Here is a 23617-nt window from a genome sequence, read left to right as displayed (position 1 = left end):
AGGAAAACCTATTATAAATGCAACCCTACCAAAAAAGTGCTCTTTTCTTTCTAGTTCTGTGCTGCATGCAAAAGCCATTAAAAAAACCCTGGGTAAACAAATATGCTCTTTTCCATATGACCTTTTCTTGAATGTTTTCAAAAGTATATTGTCTTTTCAGTTTAACACAATATTTTTCAGCTTTTATTTATAGCTTAAAAGAAAAGCCTTCCTCAAACTGTCACCAAAAATGCCCTTCTATAGGCATGCTGTCAGGAGAAAAGCTTTTTTCTCTGAGTGTAACTCTGGGTTTCAATACATTTTACTGTAACTAGTATAGACGTGGCTCCAGCAATCATTGCATCTGGAATCAGCTGGACACATATCAGTCTGGCCTAAGAGCCATTTTTAATTTGTATTAGGTGAAAGTAAGGGTTAAATATAATAGAGAACCAAGCAGCAATGGTTTGCTCTCATGCACTCTCATTTTTTATTTATTTTATAAAATAAGCAGGGACTAAAATCTTTAAAGAAAATGTTTATTCTTATCTTATGTATGGGGGGCAAGAGCAATATTTGCAGAAGTATGATGAAACAGCATATTATCTACATGACTCAGCATAGGGTTTTTTTTTTACTTGGAAACTGTAATGAAAGGCCATGGTGCTTCACAAACTGATTTTACTTTATGGGATATCAAAAAAGAAAAATTGAAATGTCACATTGATGGTACAAATTCAGTATAATGTAAGCAGGCACGGCCCAGGGCAGATTACAGATTGCAATAAGTTTGGCATCTCCTTTGCTGAGAGTCAGAGAGATTCCTACAACTTCATGGAGTATCTTCAAATGTAGCACAGGACTATTCCCCAGTCTGCTGTTCATTGACTTACAGAATTGGAAAGAGACAAATATGTGCAGGTCAACAAACTGTAGTCCTCTGTAAAGTCCATATTTACTTCAGCTGTCAGATGAAGGAGACTGGTCCCATGTATAGATCCCTGAAGGAGCTCAGCATTTGGTGCTGTCATGAGTTAACACTTTAGTCAAAGCTGATAAGCTTATTAATGGCTACTGTTAGAGGTTACATATGTTTTATGTTCTATGACTGAATAGTATTATGTACAAAAGTGAGGCCAAACCCCTGGGAGTTTTTTTGTGCTTGTGTTAGCACATCTCTGAGCTTTGGAAGCTTCACAGTTCAGTCATTCATAACCCAAAGGGTGGTTTTGTCCCTTGATGAAACAGTCATTAAGTCAGTCTGTTGAGTTCAGCATTATCTTTTGCATCTTTGGGATGGCTCTTTTCATTTTTCTCTTTGTATCTCATGTGGCAAAACACACCCGCTAAAATGGCACCTGAAAAACAGAGAGTGTTTGTCTGTAAAGGGGAGAGTAAACTTTCTGAAAAGATGTTCCAGCAAGGGCCATGACACTGCCCTGTAAGATCCACAGTGCTTTACCTCTTGAACAGAAGCAGCTTTGAGAAAGGACCATGCAGCATGGGACCAAGAGCTGGGCAGGATCAATCACCCCAAGGATGCCTTGGGGTTTAGAGGCCTTCCCCCAAAGGAAAGTTTTTCCTCTAGGGTCTGACCAGATGGCAAAGCGTCTATTTTAGCCCCCCCTCCCACTGAGCAGGGATTTGTATGTTTGTCTTGAGATGCAGTCCCTCATTTATATATATATATATATATAAAATAAATAAATATATATATATTTATATTTATATAGCCTCATTTGATCTTTTAAAATCATGAAGAGCTCATTATACTGTATATAAATTTATTTCCTCTTTATCGGTGTTAGAATGAATATGCAAGATGTAAACCTGCAAAGTTGAAATAGGAGAATAAAATGATGACTATAAGCTACAGGTACAGATCCTATAAGTAGGAAGCTTCAGTATTTTTACTATAATCTGGATGCCCAAGACAAAACTCAAAGCCCCTCCCTGACAGGCAAAGGGCAGTAAGTAGCAATGAAATGACACTTTACTAGAGGTTCAGTAGTTTCTTCTGTCCCAGCTGTTTTTTGTGCCATTGGATATTTTTCTTACAACCAAAACCTTAGAAGTTTGCAGCCATCATGATGCACAATCATGGGATCTTCCCTCTTTCATTCATTCTGCAACATGCTTGACAAATCTTCACCCAACAAGTGACTTCATGTCAGAAATGCAGCAGCACCATCATATCTCAGTCTGCCTTCAAATCAGCCAGGAAGAAGTGACTTACCAATGATGATCAGGACTGCAAGCAGAATCCCAATTGCCTGTCCAGCGGTTGGCCAGGAGTGCTCACGGTCTATTTCGATAAAACATGAATTTTCACTGGAACACTTGCAGATACTTACTGCAAAAGGAAATGCCATGAGGTTAATGAGAAGTTTAGTAGTCACATTTGGTTATTTATAAATGTAACTGCTCTCTTGAAGGTAATAGTTGTGTGCATAGAATACCTTTAAGATTCACTTTGTTTTCCAAAGGCGGTTTTCCATTGTCATTAAGTATTATTGGAACATCATACACCTTCTCTTCAAAGTTAGCATGTTTCGGGGACAGGAAAGCATGAGTAGCTGTAAGTAGGAAATGGGACATTCATGTCAGCACAAGAAAGTTAGTTCAACATTCATACCAGCTGCAAATGTTCTTTTTTTTTAAGGCTGCTTTGCACATTATAGTAACTGCTGTTTTCCTCAGTGTCTTCCAGGATCTCATTGGTTTGCAGACACTAAGTAAAAAGGGAATACCTAGAAGCCTAGTCTGGCCTTCATCATAATATGACCATAAAATTTCCTTCCTAATTTCTACACCAGGCAAAATCTGATCTTGAGTAGTGCTGCATTGATAGCATCCCATCTAAACCTGGAGTAGTCCCCTATACTCACAGAGACCACAAGCAGCTTAAATTGTTCCCAAGGAAATGTAGGACAGACTGTCCTTCTAGTGAACTTACACTGTTACATCTAAGACTCTTTAAAAACTGGAAAAGGTAAAACCAGCCATTGGGATCAGATCAAAAGTCTGTTGATTTAAGTATCTTGTCTTCAGAATAAATGGAGATTACGATGAAAAAGAAAGCATGCATTTTATTTCCTCCTCCCTCTCACCCTTTAAACATTTTCAGCTCAAGGACTTCTTGAGCAAGATGTAATTTCTTGCTTTGAACTTCTAGAAAATTTCTGCACAGACAACACCCTGTGATAGCAAGTTCCCAAGTCAGCTACCTCCTCATTCTATCTGCACTGTAAATAACTCCACAAGCTTCACTTGAGGGTCCCAGGTTTGTGCACTGGAAGAGAGAGCAAAGGATGAACCTTGGCCACCCTGACCACAGCATTCATAATCTTATATCTCTCTATTGCATTCTTTCCCTACTGTCTTCCAAGATTAAAAGTAGTAGCTTACTTTGCTGCTCCTATACACTTCCTTATATCAGGCCATTCTATAACTCTGATTATCCTTGTCAGCCTATCTAAACCTCTTTCCAGTTATACTGCATTTTTATGATAGAGATAGAGAGACTGGAGTTCAAAGCTTGAAGAAATTATGGATTTATACAGGGGCATAATGAAGTCCTCTGGTTTCCTCTCTGGTTGTTTCCTGGTAATCCACAGTATTTGACCTGTTTACTTGAATACTGCTGATCTCACATTTCCATGGAACTGCTTACAGTTCTCCTTCCTGATTCATAATGGCCAGCTCAGCACCCATGATTTCAAAAGTGAATTTGGGAGTCCAGGGTTCATTAACACCTGTGAATTTTATTGTTCAACCAACTCAGTCTTGGAAAAATGTTCTGAAATTCTTCACACTTGGTTTCTATTCAAATAACTTGGTATAATGAGTAAACTTTGCCTCCTCATTGCACATCAATATGTGTTGAGTTATGCAGATCCCAACAAAAAAACCTTTGGAAAACCACACATGAACTCCCTTCACTGCAAGAGCTGACTGTTTACTCCAAGTCCTGAATTTTAAATTATTATTTATTCTTTCAAAACTTTAAATTTATGGCAACCCAGCCATAAATTCATGGCTGGGTTGCCATAAATTTAGTGGGACAATTCATCAAAATGTTTTAATAATTCAAACAGACCCTATCAGCTGAGCACTTATTCATGTGCTGACTGTCCCCTTCAAAAAGCTCCATTCACTTTGTGAGGCAGAACTTCCTTCTGCATGAAATATCAGAAATGTACAGTTTGCAAACTGCTCTATTTCTTTTTCATCAGTGAATTGTGTTCGTTAAACACACATATATTTCATACTTACATGCTTCTTCTCTCAAAAATACTCATGAAATTATAGCTTGCAACATACTGGGTTTTACCTCTTGCAAAAAATAATGACTTTGGTGTTCTCAACAACCCAATTTTTTTTCTATGTGGGACACTGGTTATGCAATAATAACAGTGAAAAGGAATTCTGTAATTCTTCATATTCACCAGAGTACCAAGTGAGTCCCATATCATTGTAAGAACAGCTGAATTAGCTTACCATTGAATTTTGAGACTTCCCAATTATTTCTTGCATTCATTTCATCCGCAAGGGAAAAGGTAAATTTTGAATAAAATAATTGTTCATCAGCATCAGTAGCTTGAATGAGAGTTCTCTCTCCTCCACTGACTGGGTAGCAGAAGAAAGTAGGATAATCTGTAGCTATTTGTGGGTAGTTGTCATTCACATCACGTAAGTGTAGAGTCAAGAACACTTTGGATTTCTGAGCTGCATTATCTGTCAAGTTTAACAGAATGCAAAGTTACATGCACATCTTGGATTTACACTCTGGGCAGTTGTATTTGTAGTTATCACAGAGGTACACCATCAGATAGGCAGTGAAAGGTGGTGTTCTGTCTAAAGGTGGCAGAAACAAGGTCTCAGGAGGTCCTGAGGGATTTGTGGTAGCTGCCACTACTTTTTAACGAGCATTTTTTACTTACCACCAGTTCTTGCAAGCTACAGAATGCTAGCAAGGGAAGAGAGGCAGATCTTATCTAGTAATCTGTCATATCCATCATGTCTGGCAAGCAGTCACATCCAAAGTGACCGGTGCTCTTTGGAGCACTCTTAAGCATGAAATGCCTTGAGTTTCCCACCCCTCTTCTATATACAGAAAACACAAGCCAAAATTGAAAGATTTAATGGCTGGAACTAGAAGTCCTAATATATTTCAGACCTGACAGAGTATTCATTTTAATTATAACAAAATGAAATTCTGTAGAAGATTACAAACTACTCTCTGGGTATGTTTTCAGGAAGCCTAACCATACCTTGGAGAAAGACTAAAATCTTCATAGCTGTAGAGAAAAAAGCAGCAGAAAATATTGATACTGAAAGCAGTGAAAAAATTTGAATCTTCTCTATATGTCATGTGGTTCAAGCAAATATAAGAACATACCCAACTTCATGAAAGCTATTTTAATCCTTGTTATCAACAGCATCAAGAGTTCTTCAAGAAATTTAAATTCTTAAGAAATATATACTTCTAAGGATACACCACAGGATGCATATCCGAGATTACATGTTCCAGTACTTTTCATGTGCCTAGTCATGGTAGGTATGATAATTCCTCATAAAAGAGTAAGTACAGGGGATTCCTCTGTGTGTATATTTAGTTGTTTCATCACTTACTTAGCTCTGATACAACAACCTCTACTGAGTATATTTCTTCAGTTTCTCGATCCAAAGGGGAAGCAGTGTATACCTGCCCAGTGGCTGAATCAATTCTCAGCCATTTCCTCACGTCACCTTCCAAGGAGTATCTTTGAAAAGAAATAGAGAGGAAAAAAAATCATATATACTGTTCCAAATTGGGAAAAAATTCCAACAACGCAAATACTTCTTTGTTGACTTTATGTAAGAAGCTCGATTACAGTTGTACTCAAAGAGAGGGTTCTTGGAAGAGTTGCAGTGCTACAATACTACAGCCAACCAGGAGACATAGACAGAGGAAGAGAGGCCAAAATCATCCAGAATAAGAGTGAGAGCAGAACTACAGAAATGCCGTCTCTGCTGTAGCCTGTGGGCTTGCAATCCACTTTCCTTCTAAATGGAGAACCTGAGATGGCACTGAGCTTTTAGTCCAGAAGTGTGATTTGTCCAAACTCCATGTCCATCTCACCCCATCACATCTCCCACATGTTGATTTTGATGGGGCCACAAGCCAAGGGCTGGGGGACAGAGGGGCCAGGGCAGCCAGGAACCCTTCTGCGGATTGAGGAGGGACCAGGACCCCAAGGTGAACCATGGTGATTATCTTCTGGCAGTCTGGAGCAGCCTGTTACTACCATTGGGGCAGCCTTGGAACAGTGTGTGCTTTAAGCATCACCACATAATTGCGTTTATATCATTGTTTAAAAAATCACCAAGGTCCCTGGGTATTTACTTACACAAATTTAACCATGAACATAACAGTTAAAGCACAGACACTTGTTGAGTAGAAGTGACCAGATCTCATTCAATGTTTTTGTTCTTTCAGTACCCTTTACACTAGAAACAGCATGCTTGTACTTTTCTTACTTCTACATCTTCTACTTTTCTTACTTTTTATTTTATGCCCTTTAGCCTATTTTTAGCAGAAATGTGGTTTATGTATAGCTAAATTCCTGTCATGTGTCTCTGTCATCATCCCCCAGAGCTTCTGGACTATGTGGCTCCCTTTCAAACTAGCTTGACAGAAGGCCAAACATGATAAGTTCCCAAAAGTTAGGGACAAGTAGAAAGCCAGATGAGAAATCTCTGGGAATAAGAACCCACAGGAGGCCTAAGAGTCACATTGTACAACTCCATTAACCACTTGGTGTTTTGCTGAATTTCAGTTAAATTTCAAGAACTGTTTATTTTAACTTCATCTGTTCAGCATTCCAGCTGGGAATTGTACAGCAAAAGTCACAAATAACTCCTCCATCTGACTCTGCTGTGTAAGGTACATTTACACCATGCAACACAGCACAGGAGTTGTCTTACACAGAGCTTTGCATCCACAATAGAAAGAGATGTATCATCTCTGACACCTAGGAAAGAAAATGAATTCTTTTTCAGTTGTAGACTTGAGGATGTGTATTTTGGTGGAGAAAAAGTTGAGGTTGTGCATTTTGGTTGTTTCCTGTGTGACTCTCCTACTGGGTCAGGGGTATACACCTTATACAGTATACGCCTTATTTTTTTGATAAAGGCATTATGTACAGGGAACCTTGTTACTCTCAGTCCAGCTCTACCTTTCTCCTGGAGATATAAATTAGCCTGCTTCCCTTGTGGTTTCCTGTTTCAAGGCTGATATTTGTCACAGTACAGAAATCTGGTCAGAAAAGTACTACCCAGCTGCAGGTGTGTCACTGGCCCCTACCCCACCACACATCCACCTTCTACTAGGAGATAGTTCTTCTGTAAAAACAGTATTTTTCCACATGCCAAGTATTGGGCATATTTTCCTTGCATGTCCTTTAGAACCATTTTTGAAACCCTAAATTCAATTAACTAATCACAGTCACTCTTTTTTACCGTACAGAATCCCCTTCAGGATCATAGGCCTCCACCGTCATGACCAAGGTATTGACAGGAATGTCTTCAGACACCTCTGCTTTGTAAAATGGCTTCCGGAAAGCAGGAGGCTCATCCACATTTGTCACAGCAAGTTTTAACATGGTGAGAGAGCTCGCGTTGTACTCCACGCCTTCCACCAGTGGCTCGGGGTTTGTGGCATTGATCACCAGGTTGTACAGAGGCCTTGTTTCAAAATCAAGAGCCTGGATGAATTAGGAAAAAAAAGGTTTGTGAAGCAATGGCTCTGCTGCTGTGGGGAGCTCCAATGAGAAACTAAAAAGTCCAAGTCCCCCTCTTCTCAAGGAGGAGATTGCATCCCAAATGCAGGCAAAATAAAGAAGAGCTGTCAGGAGAAAATTACACTGGGAATGTTCCATTTAAATGAAACCATATGCCTGTTTAGAGGCCTCCTCAGCAACTGCATTTTCTAATAATGTTGCCACCTGCCTGGCTAAGTTTAATAACAATATCCTGTTTACAGAAATAGTATTTATAGCTCTGTATGAGAAGGCCTCAAACGACCTCCGGGTGCCAAAAGTCATGCAAGGGTTGTTACGCTACAGAGTTTCTCACAGCTACCTCCTTGGGAAAAAAGGAGGCTGAGGCTGATGCTGATGCTGAAGATGGTTCACCAAACACTGCCTCTGCCTGCACTTGGCCTGGTGGCAGCACACAAGCTGGAGGCACACAGTATGGCACCCCTTGGAAAATGAGTGGTAGTTTTCTGGAGCCATAGTCCAAGCACCTTTGAGAAGGTTAACTTCAAAGGGAGAGTAATTTTGTTATTGAAATTCATGGATGCAGCAAAAAGTGTTCCTTATATTCCTGTCTCCAGCATTCAGCATATGGGCTGTGTCACCTACTGCAGCACACGCTGTCCTTGGCTTGGTCACAGTTAATGTTCCCCTCATCAGGAACAAACTACATCTCCATGCTCACATTGAGACAGGCTGGCTACACTTGCCCCTTGCTTTGCAAAGGCCACCAATGGCCAGAGCAACTGCAGGGAGGAGAATCTGCCCCTTCACAGCCCACCACTGCCACCACAGCCATGGAAGCATTATCTGGCTTTCTCTTGTCCAGAAATGCTGCTGCAAAATCACTCAAATAATGTAAATTTTTTGTCATTATGGTGCATAAACACCTACTTCATTGGCCAGAATCTGCTCTTCTGGAGAAGCAGCCAGCAGCAGAGCCAGTGGAGGGAGCTGGTGGTGGTGGTGAAGGCAGAGCAAAGGCAGGAGGATAGGTGTGTGTGTGAGCACTGCACAGACACAGAGCCTGAGTCCAAAAGTGGAGCCTCCTGCAGGCTGCACCGTGCTTAGGGTGTCCCCACCCCACCACCAGTCAACACCCTCCTCACAAATCATTACCAGGGCAGTAACTGTGTATAACAAATAAGTAACACTAAAGGAGAAGAATAAAATCCATCTATTCACCTTATTAATCCTGATGAACCCTCGGTTTGTTTCAGAGTCTGTCTCTATGGTGAACGTGTTGTTTGGATCACCTTCCTTCACTTGGTAAATGATGAGGGAGCTCCCTGTGGCAGGCTCATCTCCATCAGTTGCTTCAATTTCTGATATCACACTTCCTATTGGGGTATCTTCTGCCAGAGTCACAGTGCCATACTGAAGAGAGAGAGGTGTCATTGAAACATGACATACCATTTGTGGATAAGAATTTCAGCACAACCACAAGCTTGTGACCCACATGTGTGGATTCATTTTAACCCACAGCAGCCACACAAAGGAGAGAGGCTTTTTAGCCACACATTTATGGTAGGTAGTGGGATCTATGTCAGTGCCACTAGTACAGGACCAGTCCCAAATCTTTAGTTCCTCTATGAAAACCAGCCCATGATCATGCAGAAGGGATAGTACAGCTTCCCTGTACCCTGTGAGCACCCTGGCCACTCATTGTTAAATATTTGATTGCTTCATGCACCATAGGTTGTTGCCACATTGGCATCCCAACTCCTCTGACTGTTTATGTGTGCCCTTGCCCAGAAGCCTCACCTTGAGACCAGATTCTGGACCAAGACCTTGAGGTGAGATGGTGTAAAACCTGCCCTGCAGGCATCTTGTCTGCATGAGATTGTGCTGACCTTGCCATCACCTGAGATGGGCAATACAGTCTGCAAGGCTCAAAAACCAACACAGCTTCCCTGAAAGGACAACTGTGCCTGACAGGCCAGACACTTACATGGCCTGCAGGAGTGTGGGAGCTGGGACACCTCTGTGTAAGGACTTCAGCCACTCCAGTGTCGCCAGGAGGCTTGGGCCATCAGGCAGAAGTCATGAAATGTCTGCATGTCTCTGCCAGATACCAGCACCTCCACCAGAGAAAAGACAGGAGCCTGACACCCATCCTGGAATCAGGTTTGGGCATGGATTGCTGGACCACTGTTTCTGGCCAAACCACATAGGGCTTCTGATTCCCATTCATCTTCTGGCTGTTTTGGGTACACTAGTGCTGTGTTTGGAAAGGTACTTGGGAGACACCAGCTTTTTTTCCATTTAGGTGTTTGATTAATTTTAAAGCCTTTTCTTCCCCCTTTCCCTTCAGAGCTTGCATTTCTGGAATAAACTACCTTAATAGAAAAATTTCTTTCTGTACACAGTTTTCCACTGAGCAAATTACCTTAAATTTTGTAATTAGCTATTAGTCTGTCCCATTGCTCACTGTCTAGATAGAGCTTATATGCAGACTTGCAGCAATATTTTACCTTTATTTTTACTAGTAGTTACTCTATTACTTTGTCTGTAAGTGGCTAGTTTCCTGCTGACATCCTATAGACATTGAAGGTATGCTCAAACCCTTGTCAAAAGTTATTAGAACATTCAAAATGGTGTTAAAAATACTCACATCTGAATTTATAAAGATGGGAATTTGATCATTGATGTCAATTACATGTACTTCCACATTACAGATTGTTTCGAATTCTGCATGGAAAGAGATAAACAGCGTTACACCAGCCTTTCTGCCAAAAATAACTCTCCTCCAGAAGGGTTCACTGTGAGCAAAAGTGAGCATTTCCAAATTGCCCAATCTAAGCACTAAATTGAGAGAAGCACTTATCTCAGAGATCTCTTAGTCAATGACAACCTCACTCTCTATCTTACCATTGATCTTCCCCATTTCTCCAGCACTGTCCCATCCTGTTTCATTTCCCTCACTTTTTAAAACCATATCTGTTTACCAGGATGATGATAGCTATGAATTGTGTTAACTGTCTCAGTATAACTTTTCCATGTCAAAAAGTAAACCCTGGGTTGTTAATGCTCCCTTGTCCTCTTGGTCATCAGGCAGCACCCCCAGTTTTGTTACAGGCAGACTTCAGATTCATGTAAATCTAATCACTACCTGAGCAGGGGCACCAAAAGCAATGGCAGGTTGTGATTTTAGAAGCATAATATATCCATATATAGATGGATTTTAGTGTTTTAAAAACATACCTCATGAGCTGAAAGTTAAGAAAAATTCTAAACAACGTTTGGGTGGAATTCAAATAAGCATTCAAGACAAATCACCAGCTTCCTCCCTCTGAAAGGTTTTCCATCGTCTGCCAAAATGATGCCATTTCATTTACAGACATCTTTCTATGCCAGTGCCTTCATGCACAAGTTTTGCCTGACTGTAGGGATTCCAGCACAAAGCTTTAAGCTTTGGTATGAAGTTTGATTTCCTTTCCATTCAGTGAATTACAAAGGACTCATGACAATTTACATAAGGGACAAGATAATTTTTGAAGTTTAATTTCAGCTTAATATTCTCTTAATGTTTTAAAATATTATCTGGACTGTCTGAACAGCTGTGTTTAATTTATTGATTTTTATTTTTTTTTCCAGTTAAGTTCCTTTGAATGATCTGGGGGAAAACCACAATCATGATCTCTTCATTTTTCCCCCCTGTGGAAGGGAATCTCTTTCTGAAGTACTTGTTAACAAGCTTCCCAATTTAGCCACCCTCTGTCCTAGAGCTGGTTCCCTTCCATGCTTGCATTATGATTCATGATTCATCTCCCTGCATCTCAAGAACAGGACAAGTACCATGCCAGAGCAAGACAGCTCTCAGTGCTACTGCCTATTCAGCAAATCCTCCTTGTCTCCCCACATCCCTTAGACACTGAACACAAGTCCTGCCAGTGTGGGCAGTTATTCCAATGTGTAACAGCAGGCATTACTTACGTGGATCTGTCACCAGGACCTTCAAGAAATACTTGGCTGATTCACGTTTGCTTAAGGAAGGGCCAAATAATTGCAAAGTCCCGGTGTCTTGCTGAATATAGAAGAGATTCTTTGAGGGGAATTCAGGTTCCTGACTTTGGATTTGGAAATGCAGACGAGAGTTAAGGCTGTCCTTCTCATCCATGTCCGTAGCAAACACAGTGCCAATATTACTCCCTGGAGCAGAGCAGAGATGAGAATCAGACACAGTGCAGTGGCTCCATGTCTCCACAGAAGTACGCAGTGACAACAGTGATACCAGTGCAAAGGGCAGAGGGTCAATAAAAATAAAGCTGTATGGAAAACGCTTCAATGGACATGCAATCTTTTCACTTCTGGGAGTTTTTGCTTTAGCCTCCCAACATACTGGTTTGGGGTCAGGGCAGTCCAAAAGACTGTAACAGCAGACTCTTCACTCCTGAAACCAAATAACTGATGTCAAGACATTGGAAGATTTTGGTAATGGTCTGTTGAAGTCAGAGGTTTTATGCTGGAGCTGCAGCTGAATGAGGGAAAATGGGCTCATACCCCTTTAAGAACAGTTTCTTGTATTGGTAATAAAAGAGGTGTTTTTCTTTACACAGTCTAAGCAGTTATCCAAATTTGTGGTTGTGGGAAAATGCAGTTTTATATTTTAAATAAAACAGCATTTTCAAAGTAGGTGTTTTGGGTCTGTCCTTCTCAGGTTCTTGAAATCCTTTCCATAGGAATTATTGAAGGGAAAACAGGAGGGCTATTTGCACAGGAAAATACTTCCCTGGGACAGCCATGTTTTAATCTTTGGGATCATAATTTTTAGCTTCATTCACACACAGCTGGAAACAACAGGAATACAATGAGGTGTATAAATTAACAGAAGTTCTTTTCTTACCTCCCTTTTCATTTTCTTGAACTTCAATTATGGTGAGGTCCTGCTGACACACAGGGGGATTGTCATTGATGTCTTCCACAATAACGTGAATTTGCAAAGGCTTGTCCACCAGTTCTCCTGTGTTATCTTTTGACACCACATAGAATGTATACTGCAACAAGAATATAGCAATTAGATGGTTTGAATGTCCACTGTGACAATATTTTGCATTTTACTATGTAACTACAAGAATATGAAATATCATCTCATGAGTTTGCTCAGTATTTTCTTTTTGTTTAAATCAGAACTCTTCCATCACCCTTTAGCTTCTGAGGGCTGAGGATTTTAAAATCTGTGGTCCCCAAGGTCTGAAGTAGATCTGAAACCTCCAGATCTCCTTCCCTCCAGAGCCTATCTCTTACTCATGCACCTACAACCCTGCCATAGCTGGTCCATGCTGTACATTGTACATATGCTGTGGGCAGGGATTGCTACTGCCAGGCCCACTCTAGGGTAAGGACCTGAAGCCTGTTTACAGTATAATAGGTGGATGAACTTTCACATATATCACATCATTTCCAAACAGAAGTGACAAGAAACAAAACTTTTATCTATTCTCCCCTTCCCCATCTCCCTTCCATTCTGTTGAGCTTTCTCATATTTACTCCCACACCAATAATCAGCTTCCTGCTGTGCTCTCTGCCATCAGTGAAGTTTTATATGTTTACTTACAGTATCCTTTTCTTCCCTGTCCAATGGTTGGGTCACATAAATATCCCCATTCTCACTGATGGAAAATGGGAGCCTTGGCAGCTTTTCTTTTTCAAAAATGCCATAAATTACACCTGGTTCATTTGACTGCACCTAAAAAAACCCCAAAAAATAAGTCAGGATAGGAAGTCAGAAGTGTAGAGTGAGATTTAACAGGGATTATTTCTGGACCACAAACAGAAACAACTGCATTCCTGTTAGCTTCATAAACCAGAAAATTACCAGTTTGGCAGGCTTTCAGGATGAACTGCAGAAAATCAGACTGATAATCCACCTCTGCTCTCTGAATTGTGTGCTGAAGCCACTTTGCCACAGTTTCTCCATCTGTCCAGATGGGATACAACACATCCCCTTTTATAAAAAGATTTGGTGATGTGGAGATAAAGAGTGATTATGAGAAAAAAAACATTATTTTTGTTTTAATATCTTGATACTAATGATTTCCTCTCCTAACACTCTCTATTCCTGCCTGTTGCTTTGTTTTATTTAATTCAGGGAAATGGAACAACGAAACAGCACTAAATTAGAAGGAGCTGCCGACTCCTTCCAGGACAGAGAGGCCCTGCAGAAAGACCTTGATAAATTATAGAGATGGGCAATCATTAACTGTATGAAGTTTAACAAAGTGACAGATTCTGCACCTGGGATGGGGCAATCCTGGATGCACAGACAGCCTGGGGAACAAGAGGCTGGAGAGCAGCTCCACAGAAAGGACCTGGGGGTCCTGGTCAGTGGAAAGTTGAATGTGAGTCAGCAGTGCCCTGGCAGCCAGGAGGGCCAACCCTGTCCTAGGGGGCACCAGGGACAGCATCACCAGCAGGGCAAGGGAGGGGATTGTCCTGCTCTGCTCTGAGCTGGGGTGGCCTCACCTCAAGCATTGTGTGAAGTTTTGGACACAACATTATAAAAAAGACATTAAGGTATTAGAGAGTGTCCAAAGGAGGGCCACAAGGATGGTGAAGGGTTTGAAGGGGAAGCCTTAGTAGTAGCAGTTGAGGACACTTGATTTGTTAAGCCTGGAGGAGACTGAGGGGAGACCTCAACATCTTCATGAGGGGAGGCAGAGGGGTGGGACTGATCTCTTCACTTTCTTGACCAGGGGCAGGACTTGAGGAAGCTCAACTCGGGCAGGTCTGTGTTAGATATATCAAGAAAAGGCTTTTCACCCAGAGGGTTCCTGGGCACTGAAGCAGGATCCCCAGGGAAGTGGTCACAGTACCAAGCCTTCATTAGTTCAAGAAGCATTTGGACAATGCTCTCAGGCACATGGTGTGACTCTTGGGGTGTCCTGTGCAGGGCCAGGAGTTGGACTTGATGATCCTGATAGGTCTCTTCCAATACAGCATATTCTATGATTCTGTAATTCTGTGCAAACAAATACCTGGTACCTGTCTGTAAATGGGTGCATGCGCACTCTTTACATTCATCAAAGCTCATGAGGAAGGCTCTTTTTTGGGATACCGCATATTTAAAATGAAATTAAATACACAGACTGGTTAGTTAATGGAGTCAGTATTAACATTTATGTTCTATATAGCAGCAGCTACATTTCATTTTCCCCTAGGCAGAATCAACATGACATTGGCTACCACATGAAATGTTTATACAAGTGACCCCAAAATGGGTGCACCCTTACATGTTAGTCTTCTTTCTACCTGTTTTCATTCTGGATTTCCTTGGGCTGTCACTGAGAATAGCACCAAGCCAGTTACTCTTGTGAACAGGATCCATGGAATCCTGCCATGTTCAAGGGATGACAGCATTGGGGGTGTCATTGCCAAGGCATTTTTCAAAGTCAAATATTTCTGAAAGGCTGTTGGCCTGTTAGTTAATATGTACTGATGTATACACTGCTATTGGTCTGCCATTATCAGCAAAATATTTTGTGCTTGAACTGTGAAAAGAGGAATATTGGGAATGCAGGCTGTGAAGGAGGGTATTTCAGTCCTTTCAAGGTACTTTTGATGTAGCAGTTGTGGTGCATGATACAAAACCAGTCACACCAGGCGTCCCTGAGTGTGAGGGACTGCCCACAGCAGGGCTGTTGTGGAGCTGGTCTCCTGCCCTGCTCTTCTGCAGGTGGAAGAAGCTAACCACAAAATAAGCTCCAAAAAACTCTTTGTTTGCTCAAAGCCTAGAGGACCCATGACTGGATTTTGGTCGCAAACTGAAAGGCAAAGTACAGTCACTCTAGTGTTTGTATTGACTATATCTATATCACCTTCAAACTATTAACTTTTGTGCTAACAAAAAATCAATGAGACCTCCACTAACAATGATTTCCAAAGGATGCCATATTAAAAAAATGACTGGGAGGTGTCAAAGTCATTCTGAAGAACCTGGTGTTGGATGCAGTAGGGACACCTTCACAGTTAGTTGTGAGGAAACAATTGTGTGGTAGAAGGAGAAGTTCATGGAGTGTGGTCAAGGACCCTACCTTGCTGATGTTGACAGGGTGGACCTGGGTTGAGTTTTCTGTGATGCGGATGATGGAGGGAGCTTTCCACAGGCTCTCCTTCACAGTGATGATCACATCAACACTGCTGGCGAAAGCATTTGCTGTCGTCCCTGCCATGTCCTTCACGTAGACAACAAGTGTGAAGGTGTCCTGCTTTTGAGGATCCAAGTAATAAGAGCCTAAAGACAGAGCAAAGAGTCAAGAGAAATGACACAGAGGCTGTGGGGGCTGTTTATTTGCCCATTGCCACCTACATGCACTATGGTTCTTTGACTGCCTCAGACTTACTCCTTAGATGGTCCTTTGGGACAAACCTCAGCAAGCCACTTCCTCTGGGTTCTCTGAACAGCATGGCCTCATGTGCATGGAATCATATGAGGCCTCTGTGCTGTGGTCTCATCTTGTGCAGAGGCATCCCTGAACAGCCCTAGCCCCAGTCAGGCACTTGTTCAGCCCAGCAGAATAGATGGGAGTTTCTAATCATTGCAATTCAGTTGGGATCACTTGTCCAGCTGAGTTTTCTCTGCATTTTTCATGTTACTGCTTTTGAGTTTCTAGATTTCATGGCAGAGAATAAATTCCAAGATATGACATAATGGAGTCCTGAAGGACAGAGGATCTATCTCTCTTCTCAGTGTACTTTTAGAGCTCAATCCCCATTTCTGTTAGCTTCCATTGAATTTGATGGGACAAAACACAAGTTCCCCAAAACTAGGGTTTTAGTGGAGTATGTCCCACTGACTGTATTTATTCACAATGTTGTTGTTTTGTTCCTATGCATATCCCAGAACTCATGCTTCCTCTTTGCAATCAAGAATCTTTTTACATACCTGTCCTGCTTGGTGAGATTGCTCCAGTTGCATTATCAATCTGGAAAAGCATTTCTGCATAAGGGTTGGGAAAATGATGGAGAATGCTGTATGACAGCTGTGCATGGAGAGTTGTAGGATCATCACGGTCAGTGGCGTGGACATACATGAAGGGCTTGCCTGTTTGGATTGGAGAAGAAACAGAGGTAAGAGAAGAGACTGAACCTTAACACATAATCCATTCGAGCAGAGCTCTCAAACCAGGAAAGCAACTTATGGGGAGCTGCCATTGTTCCATAATGCATCTCCCATGGGAAGCCATGCGCAGAGGTTACACTGCTGTATGCCATCCCATAGGTCAGCCCTCCACCAGCTCTGATTAGTAGGATCACAACAGGTGTGTTGACCAGTTGGTGAAGAAGGTGACAGAGTTAAATCAGTAGAGAGCTATCTATCACACAAGAGTGCCTGAACCCAGAATTCAGCTCACTGGAATCTCTCCTTAAGGCCACTTTGCAGTTCTTACACAAATCAGTTAAACCCAAAGCACCTTGATCAAAATGGTGCATGACCTGCGGCACAGATACAATAAAAGAACAATCATACAGTGAAAAAAATATGGAAATACCCAGTAATGCAAGTCAACTTTTACCTTTTGCACAGCAGGGCAGCATTCAAAATCTTTTTGACTTGGATGTACTGAGGAATATACAGTAATATGTTTCAGAATAATTTTCTGACCCCATGGAGGTTTATATGCATGTTATTTAGCAAAAGTTTCTTCTTGAGTCCATAGCCACAGCAATAACAGCTGTATGAGTACTTTGTTTTATTTCCAAGATGTAAGTCTCAACCTACTGCTCTTTGATGCTTGCATGACTTTTGGACTGGATCACTGCAATTCATAATCTAAGACTCTCTTCTAAATGTTAAGGTTTAGCCCATGTTCTGAGAAGCAGCACTCAGGGTAAGTACATTCCCCATATCTACACTGGCACTTTCTTTTACTGATATGTAAAGACTCAGATAGTATTAGCCTTCTCTTTCTGTATAGTCTTTGGTAGCTTTTAAATTTTAAACCCCTTCTACCATAAGGTTTTGTTGTTTGTTGGTTTTTTTCCCCAGAGCAATGGACAGAGCAGCAATATTTGTCTGTTAAATGACACTTGCAAAGAGTAAGTAATAAAAAATATTTCTGATTGCACTCATCCCCTTACACCACATAGTGGTCACCTCTTTGCCCTTTCATTATATTATAGAGGCTTTCATCCTTATTTTGTACAGTCCTGTGGGAAGAAAAACTGATCTTTTTCCAGCTTGTATAGCAACAACTTTACCTTCCTGCTTAATTTACCTACCTTCCTATTAATGATAATACTTAATTATGGTGGCAATTACCTGGACGAGAGTTCTGCCTCACTACTCCATAGTACTTTGTCTGGTTAAATTCTGGGGGGTTGTCATTGATATCCTCCACATGTATTGTAACATCATATGGGCCTTTAACTCTCTTTCCACTCTCATCCAGACTTTCCACCTGATTCAAAAAAAGAAGGAACAGCAAGTAAATATTTTCATGCAGATAGGTTAAAAGGCATGAATTGATATCAGGGTGTCAGATGGCAGGTCACTCTTACTGTCATGCAAATCTGGTGAGAGCCACCACTGGATAGCTCCACATACAAGGACAAATTTGCCACTGCAGCTCCCTGACAAAAAATTGTCACAGTATATAATGCCAACAAAACAAAACAACCCACTCCTGCTTCTGATGACAACTTTCAGAGGACAATTTCCCACTTCCAGATTCAGCAGACTATTTGTATTTTTTCACAGCTTACAATTCATGTTTTTCTTTAAACAGCAATATATACTTTCTAGCAAACAAGGAGAAAATCCAACATGATATAGCATTTATAACTAATTGCTATTATGAATATAAATCAGAAAAATAGTCTGATATAAGGGTTAGTAAAGAAAAATTAATTCTTAATTCTAATGACTTTTTTTTCCACACAATTTGACTTATTTTCCAGCCTTCTTTAAATCACCAAGTATATAATATATCTGTCACACTTAACTTTGTTTGCACATAATAGATAAAATCATGATTACTTATGCCTAACCAAGCATAACTTTTTCATTCTGTCATCACTTTTTGTCTATAAATTATTCACATGCTTAGGGTTATTAACTTCTGGGGCTAGGAAATTGTCCTCTCTAATTCCAATCCAAGGGTGCTTTAGAGCTGAGAATGTGAAACCATGAAACCTGAAGTGATAGACTTTAGAAAGACTGCTAAGGCTGGCTAAAAAATCATCATGTGCTTTGCCTGTTCAGGTACTGATCCTCTCATGATCATCTCTTCTCAGCTGCTGGTGCCTCAGAAAAAGACAGCACCATTTTTGACATGGTTTAAGAGGACAAGGATGCACTGAGACCCAAAGACTGCCCATCCACTGCTCCATTCTCAACAGTGTTTGCACTAGTGAGATCCTCATGAAAAAGGCATAATAGCAGGACAAGCACACAAAGTTTTTCCTCTCTTAGAGTCCAACATCTGCCCAACAGCTTTCTGCTGTTATCTGTGCCTCCCTGCCTAAATGTCTTTCACTCACACTGTTTTACAGAGTCACAGAATATTCCAAGTTGGAAGTGACCCACAAGGATCATCAACCCTGAAGTGAATGGCCCATACAAGGATCAAAGCCTGGCATTATTAGCACCATGCTCTAACCAACTGAGCTAATCTCAGTTGGTCACCATGTATATTGTGAGCTTTCTAAATTATTAAATAGTTCATTGTTCAACTCCAGAAATAGACTTCACCCTATCAGCCTTCAGGGATAACAAGAAAAGCTCATTCATGAGGTTAGATTTTACTTCCAGTCAAGTATTCCCCTCATATTAGGAGAGCTAGAGGGTTGTGCTGGCATCACAATTTTTGTTTTCTGAACATAGCCTTCCTCTGCTAAGGAGCATTTTCCTGTTCAGTCTTTGAGAGCTACAAAACCATATGTCTTCCAGCAAATCTTGATATTAAAACTGAAAAACCTGCCTGTAAACATAGGCAAAATAAAAGATTCCAAATTCCAACCGATTTCTCTTACTACCAGGTATACCCAAAGAGGATGAATGTGAATACTTCTCCTTTCCTATTTTTCATTGAGTTTTTACCTGCAGCTTGTGCTCTTGTTTGGTCTCCCAGTCCAGAGACCCATTGATATACAGGATGCCTGTCTTCGGCTCAATGTCAATAATTCCAGCTTTTTCACCAGATGTTCTGAAACTCACAGCAGGTGGCTCGAGTTTGAACTACAATGGAAAAAAAAAAAAAACAAACCAAAAACAGAGGGAAAAATCATCATTTTTTTTTCAGCATTTTCACCATAATAAAAATAATTTCATGCTTTTGTGACTTTTAAAATCTATTGCCAACAGTGTGTTTGGCAGGGAGAATGATATTCCAAGAGTCTGCTCAACTTCCAAGAGCAGACCTGAAGTCTGCTCTTTTCTGATCCTCAGCAGAGGAGTTTTCACATTGTTTCCTGAATGCTGCAAGAAATCCCGACTGCAGTTTGTTTCCAAAGCAAATGTCTGCTCAGGCTTTGTCTGAGCATGGGAATGGAAAAAAATGACACACATCCTCCATTTGCCTGGGAGCTGGATCTGTCCTTCTGTGGCTATGGCTTTGGGAGGAAAATCTCAGAGTCAAAGGAAAATGATGACACAAGTTACATGGAAAGAAGTTCTCCAGGAATGTTGATTTTATTAGTCCCTGTCTTAGGATATCCTCTTAAATATGTGTTTGAGAGGGGGTTGTCTCCTGCTCTTTGCATGTAGCCTCTTGAATTCCCAGAGAGAGGAATTAAAAATTAATTTTGCATCCTCTTGAGGGACTGTTCTTCCCACCAGCACAGAGACAACCCTTCATATGTGGTCTCTTTGTGCAGGCTGGGGGGTTCTTGACCAGAGTGGATAACACAAGACACTTGATTACCTGGTAAAGGATGCGTGGACCCCCTCCTTCCTGAACAGAGAAGTCAATGTCCTTCAGAGGCCCAGTTACACTCAGGCCCTCCAGACTAAGCCACATGGCCTGTGAGAGAGAGGGAGAGAGAGGGATGGAGGAAAGCACATGAGGGATGTCTGTTGCCACCACACACAAACAGCAGCTCCCAACCCCTGAGCCTCCTTGAGCTCTTTTGCTACAGTACAAGGGCAGAGACTCTTCCAGGCTTGCACTGAACATCTCCAGGCTCTTTAGTGTACATAATTTTTAAAAGCAGAGATTTATTAATTAATTAGAGAACAAAGGCTTGTGCCCTTTTCTGACCACTACATAATTAAATGAGATTGGATCTACCTTCAAGAGCAAACAGAAGAAGAAAATAGATTAAAGTAGACTAAGAGCAAAAGGGAGTTCATAAAATCATTGCTGGATCTCCCCTGTGTCCCCAGCAGGACCATCCATGACCCATCCAAGAGCCACAAAGCCCTGTGAAAACAAGTGTGTCTGGAAATCAAACATCACACCTGGGGATGAGGAGGAGCTGTGGCTGCACCCTTTGTAATTTCCCCAGTAAATCAAATCTTTTTTTGTATGGGAATGAGGTGACCCTCTCTGGGTTCCTACAGCACCCCCTCATGCCACAGCCATCTGGGCAAGCCACTTGAGCCCTGTGCCTTCACATCAATTGCATGTGAATGAAAACCACAGAGAGAGCAAATGTGTCCTTCAGATCTTTGGCTTTTACCTGATGGCAAAAATGTCACACAAATCTGTCTCAGCCTCTGTCTTCCTAATGGCTAGCAATGTCCTAACATCATGGGGTTTTACTGCCAAATTTTTATTAGGTTTTTAACCTCACACTCCCCAGTGCCCAAAGACCTCCACACTCCTGCCCTAACATTTCAGGGCTGTTCTTGCTTCCAAACAAAAGAAACAAAGCAAAATTGAGCCTCTCAGGGCAGGCCTTGCATACAAGACTATTCACACTATGGTTCAGATAATCAACCTGTTTCTTCAGAGGAAAGACCAAGATTCCCCAATTTCCCTGTCTTCACCACCTATCTTGACAACGCTGAGTGTCTGCCTGTCAGAATAAGGGCTCCATTATTTGGCTGAACAAGTAAAGTTTCTTTTCTTCAATAGTAAAAATTAATTTATTTTGCTTTACAGATTTAGAGTACCATTGCCACCCTGTCCATCACACCACAGAGTTGAATGTGTGTTCTCTGCTGCATGACTTTTCCTCTGGATTTGATCCTATTGCTGCTGGGACAGCTATTCAATTTCTGACAGAAAAGCACAGTCTGCATATTACCAAGGGAAAACTTAATTCTGCCTATGACAAAAACATAGCAAAGTTCAGCACAATTCACCCTAAAGCACTGCTCTGTGTGTGTGTGTCACAAGTTCTGTTTCAATAATTCCATATTGTTCTTAATTATAGCCAGAGATGCTGTCCCACTCGCCTACAAGGCTTTGTGACTCCTTTTGAAAATGGGAAAAGCAGAGAGCTGGGGAAGGAGAGGAAAGGATGTTAGTGAATAATAGTGTGCGCAGAAGAATATCAACAAATGTAATCTGATAGCTATGCATCCAGGAAAATGCACTTTGCAGCTACCTTTTTAATATTTTTGCAAAATGCTGACTGCTGGCCTTGCCAGGGACCAGGTATCAGGACCCTGAATCTGACCTGCTACAGCTATTCCCGTGTCACACAGATTGGCACAGCCTGGCTCCTGGAGGCTGCTCCTGGGGCCATTTTATGGACAGATTTTGCTTTATCATGTTCCCTGCCATGGAGGAACAAAGGCTGATGCTATAAAAGCAAAAAGTTCAAAGTGCAGCCTGTGAAACAAGTAAGCGATATCACTTCTGTTGATTAAAATTACTTTATGTGGACCATAAATATTTCCAAACATATTTCTACCACATGAATCACTGTTCAGGAGCTTGGAAGGGAAAGAGGCTTTACCTCTTGGTCCATATCCATTGGTATATCTTCTGAAGATGGCTATAATGCTTGCAGAGTGGCTTCATGGAGGGGCCAGCACTGCCACAAGCAGTGAAATGGGAAGGGAAAAGGAGGTGTTCACTGTGCCACCCCTCAAGGTTCCCATACTCTGAGGCATTTTTTACTGAACTTGAATTTGACACATTTTTTCAATCTTTTCTGTTAATTTCAATTGTGAAGTGGAAGTCACCACTGCTGTAGCCTTTGCAAACATCAGTAAATCTATTGCATTTAATACATAACGTCCATAAAGAACATAATTAACACGTTTCAGTTCCAAAAAATCCTCTGAAAAGGGATTCACAGGAATCAAATAATGAGGATACAAAATTAACATGCACAGTTTATTCTATATGTCTTAGAATACATTTAATATGTCAGAACATGTATGGATTATAATGCAGAACTCATGATACTGATGTTTTCACTCTTTGGTGATTTGTTGCAGTATGTTTAAATCTTTTCTAGCATGAAATTCATGTATTGGAAACAGTGATATCTAAAGAGAAAGTAGAAGAGGGAAAACAAGTAAATTGGTGCCTTCTAGGTTTTGGAAGTTTTTTTCCCCTAATGACTGAGATGTCTTCTCAACTTGCCATGGGGGCCACACACCTGTGCTGGGGACACACCCAGAGTTACAGCCACTGTGCTGGCACCAGGCTGCCTGACCTGTGGGCTGGCACACCCATGGATTAGAGCTCAGAGCAGGCAACCTTTGCCTTTTGCTCACAGATAAACAAAGGAAAACCTCAAACTCACCGAGTGAATGAGAAGAAATTGAAGTCCACACAGCTTAGGCATGCTGGAATATGCTTTGCTTCAGCTCCTGCAAAGAGATGACATTCACTTTAGCCCCACAGAGCTGGCCCAGGCTATTTGCACACCAAGGCTGAGTTTTCCTGAGGGAGAGACCTGAGGAGTCCCCAGGGAGCAGCTGCAGATCTGCTCAGGAG

The 23617-nt window shown here is 41.4% G+C and overlaps 1 protein-coding gene across 1 annotated transcript; it reads right to left on the bottom strand.

Moving 5' to 3' along the window:
* Positions 1 to 1230: 1230 nt before the first annotated feature.
* On the bottom strand, positions 1231 to 23465 carry CDH17 (cadherin 17). The gene is made up of 17 exons (XM_071449418.1): positions 23424 to 23465; positions 20642 to 20740; positions 19819 to 19956; positions 18040 to 18178; positions 16663 to 16821; positions 15812 to 16011; positions 13336 to 13467; positions 12625 to 12775; positions 11715 to 11930; positions 10393 to 10469; positions 8964 to 9155; positions 7483 to 7727; positions 5614 to 5744; positions 4480 to 4716; positions 2439 to 2555; positions 2216 to 2332; positions 1231 to 1337 (listed from the first exon to the last, which is right to left on the bottom strand). Exons 1-17 carry the CDS (start codon positions 23463 to 23465, stop codon positions 1231 to 1233), a joined length of 2499 nt encoding a protein of 832 aa, XP_071305519.1.
* Positions 23466 to 23617: the final 152 nt, after the last annotated feature.

The sequence above is a fragment of the Agelaius tricolor genome, unplaced genomic scaffold, assembly GCF_023055355.1.
Source record: "Agelaius tricolor isolate 1412-34295 unplaced genomic scaffold, bAgeTri1.0.p SCAF_2, whole genome shotgun sequence".
Taxonomy (NCBI): Eukaryota; Metazoa; Chordata; class Aves; order Passeriformes; family Icteridae; genus Agelaius; species Agelaius tricolor.
Note: the sequence above shows the minus strand (reverse complement) of the source record. Positions and strands in the feature narration are given on the sequence as shown.

Bases quoted from the DNA above. Each gene is read 5' to 3' on its own strand.
- CDH17 (XM_071449418.1), bottom strand. From the start codon at position 23,465: ATGCCTAAGCTGTGTGGACTTCAATTTCTTCTCATTCACTCG. The intron at 20,741-23,423 runs GTGAGTTTGAGG...TCTCTCTCACAG, and splicing joins AATTTCTTCTCATTCACTCG to GCCATGTGGCTTAGTCTGGA. The intron at 12,776-13,335 runs GTAAGTAAACAT...TTCTTGTTGCAG, and splicing joins ACAGGGAAGAAAAGGATACT to TATACATTCTATGTGGTGTC.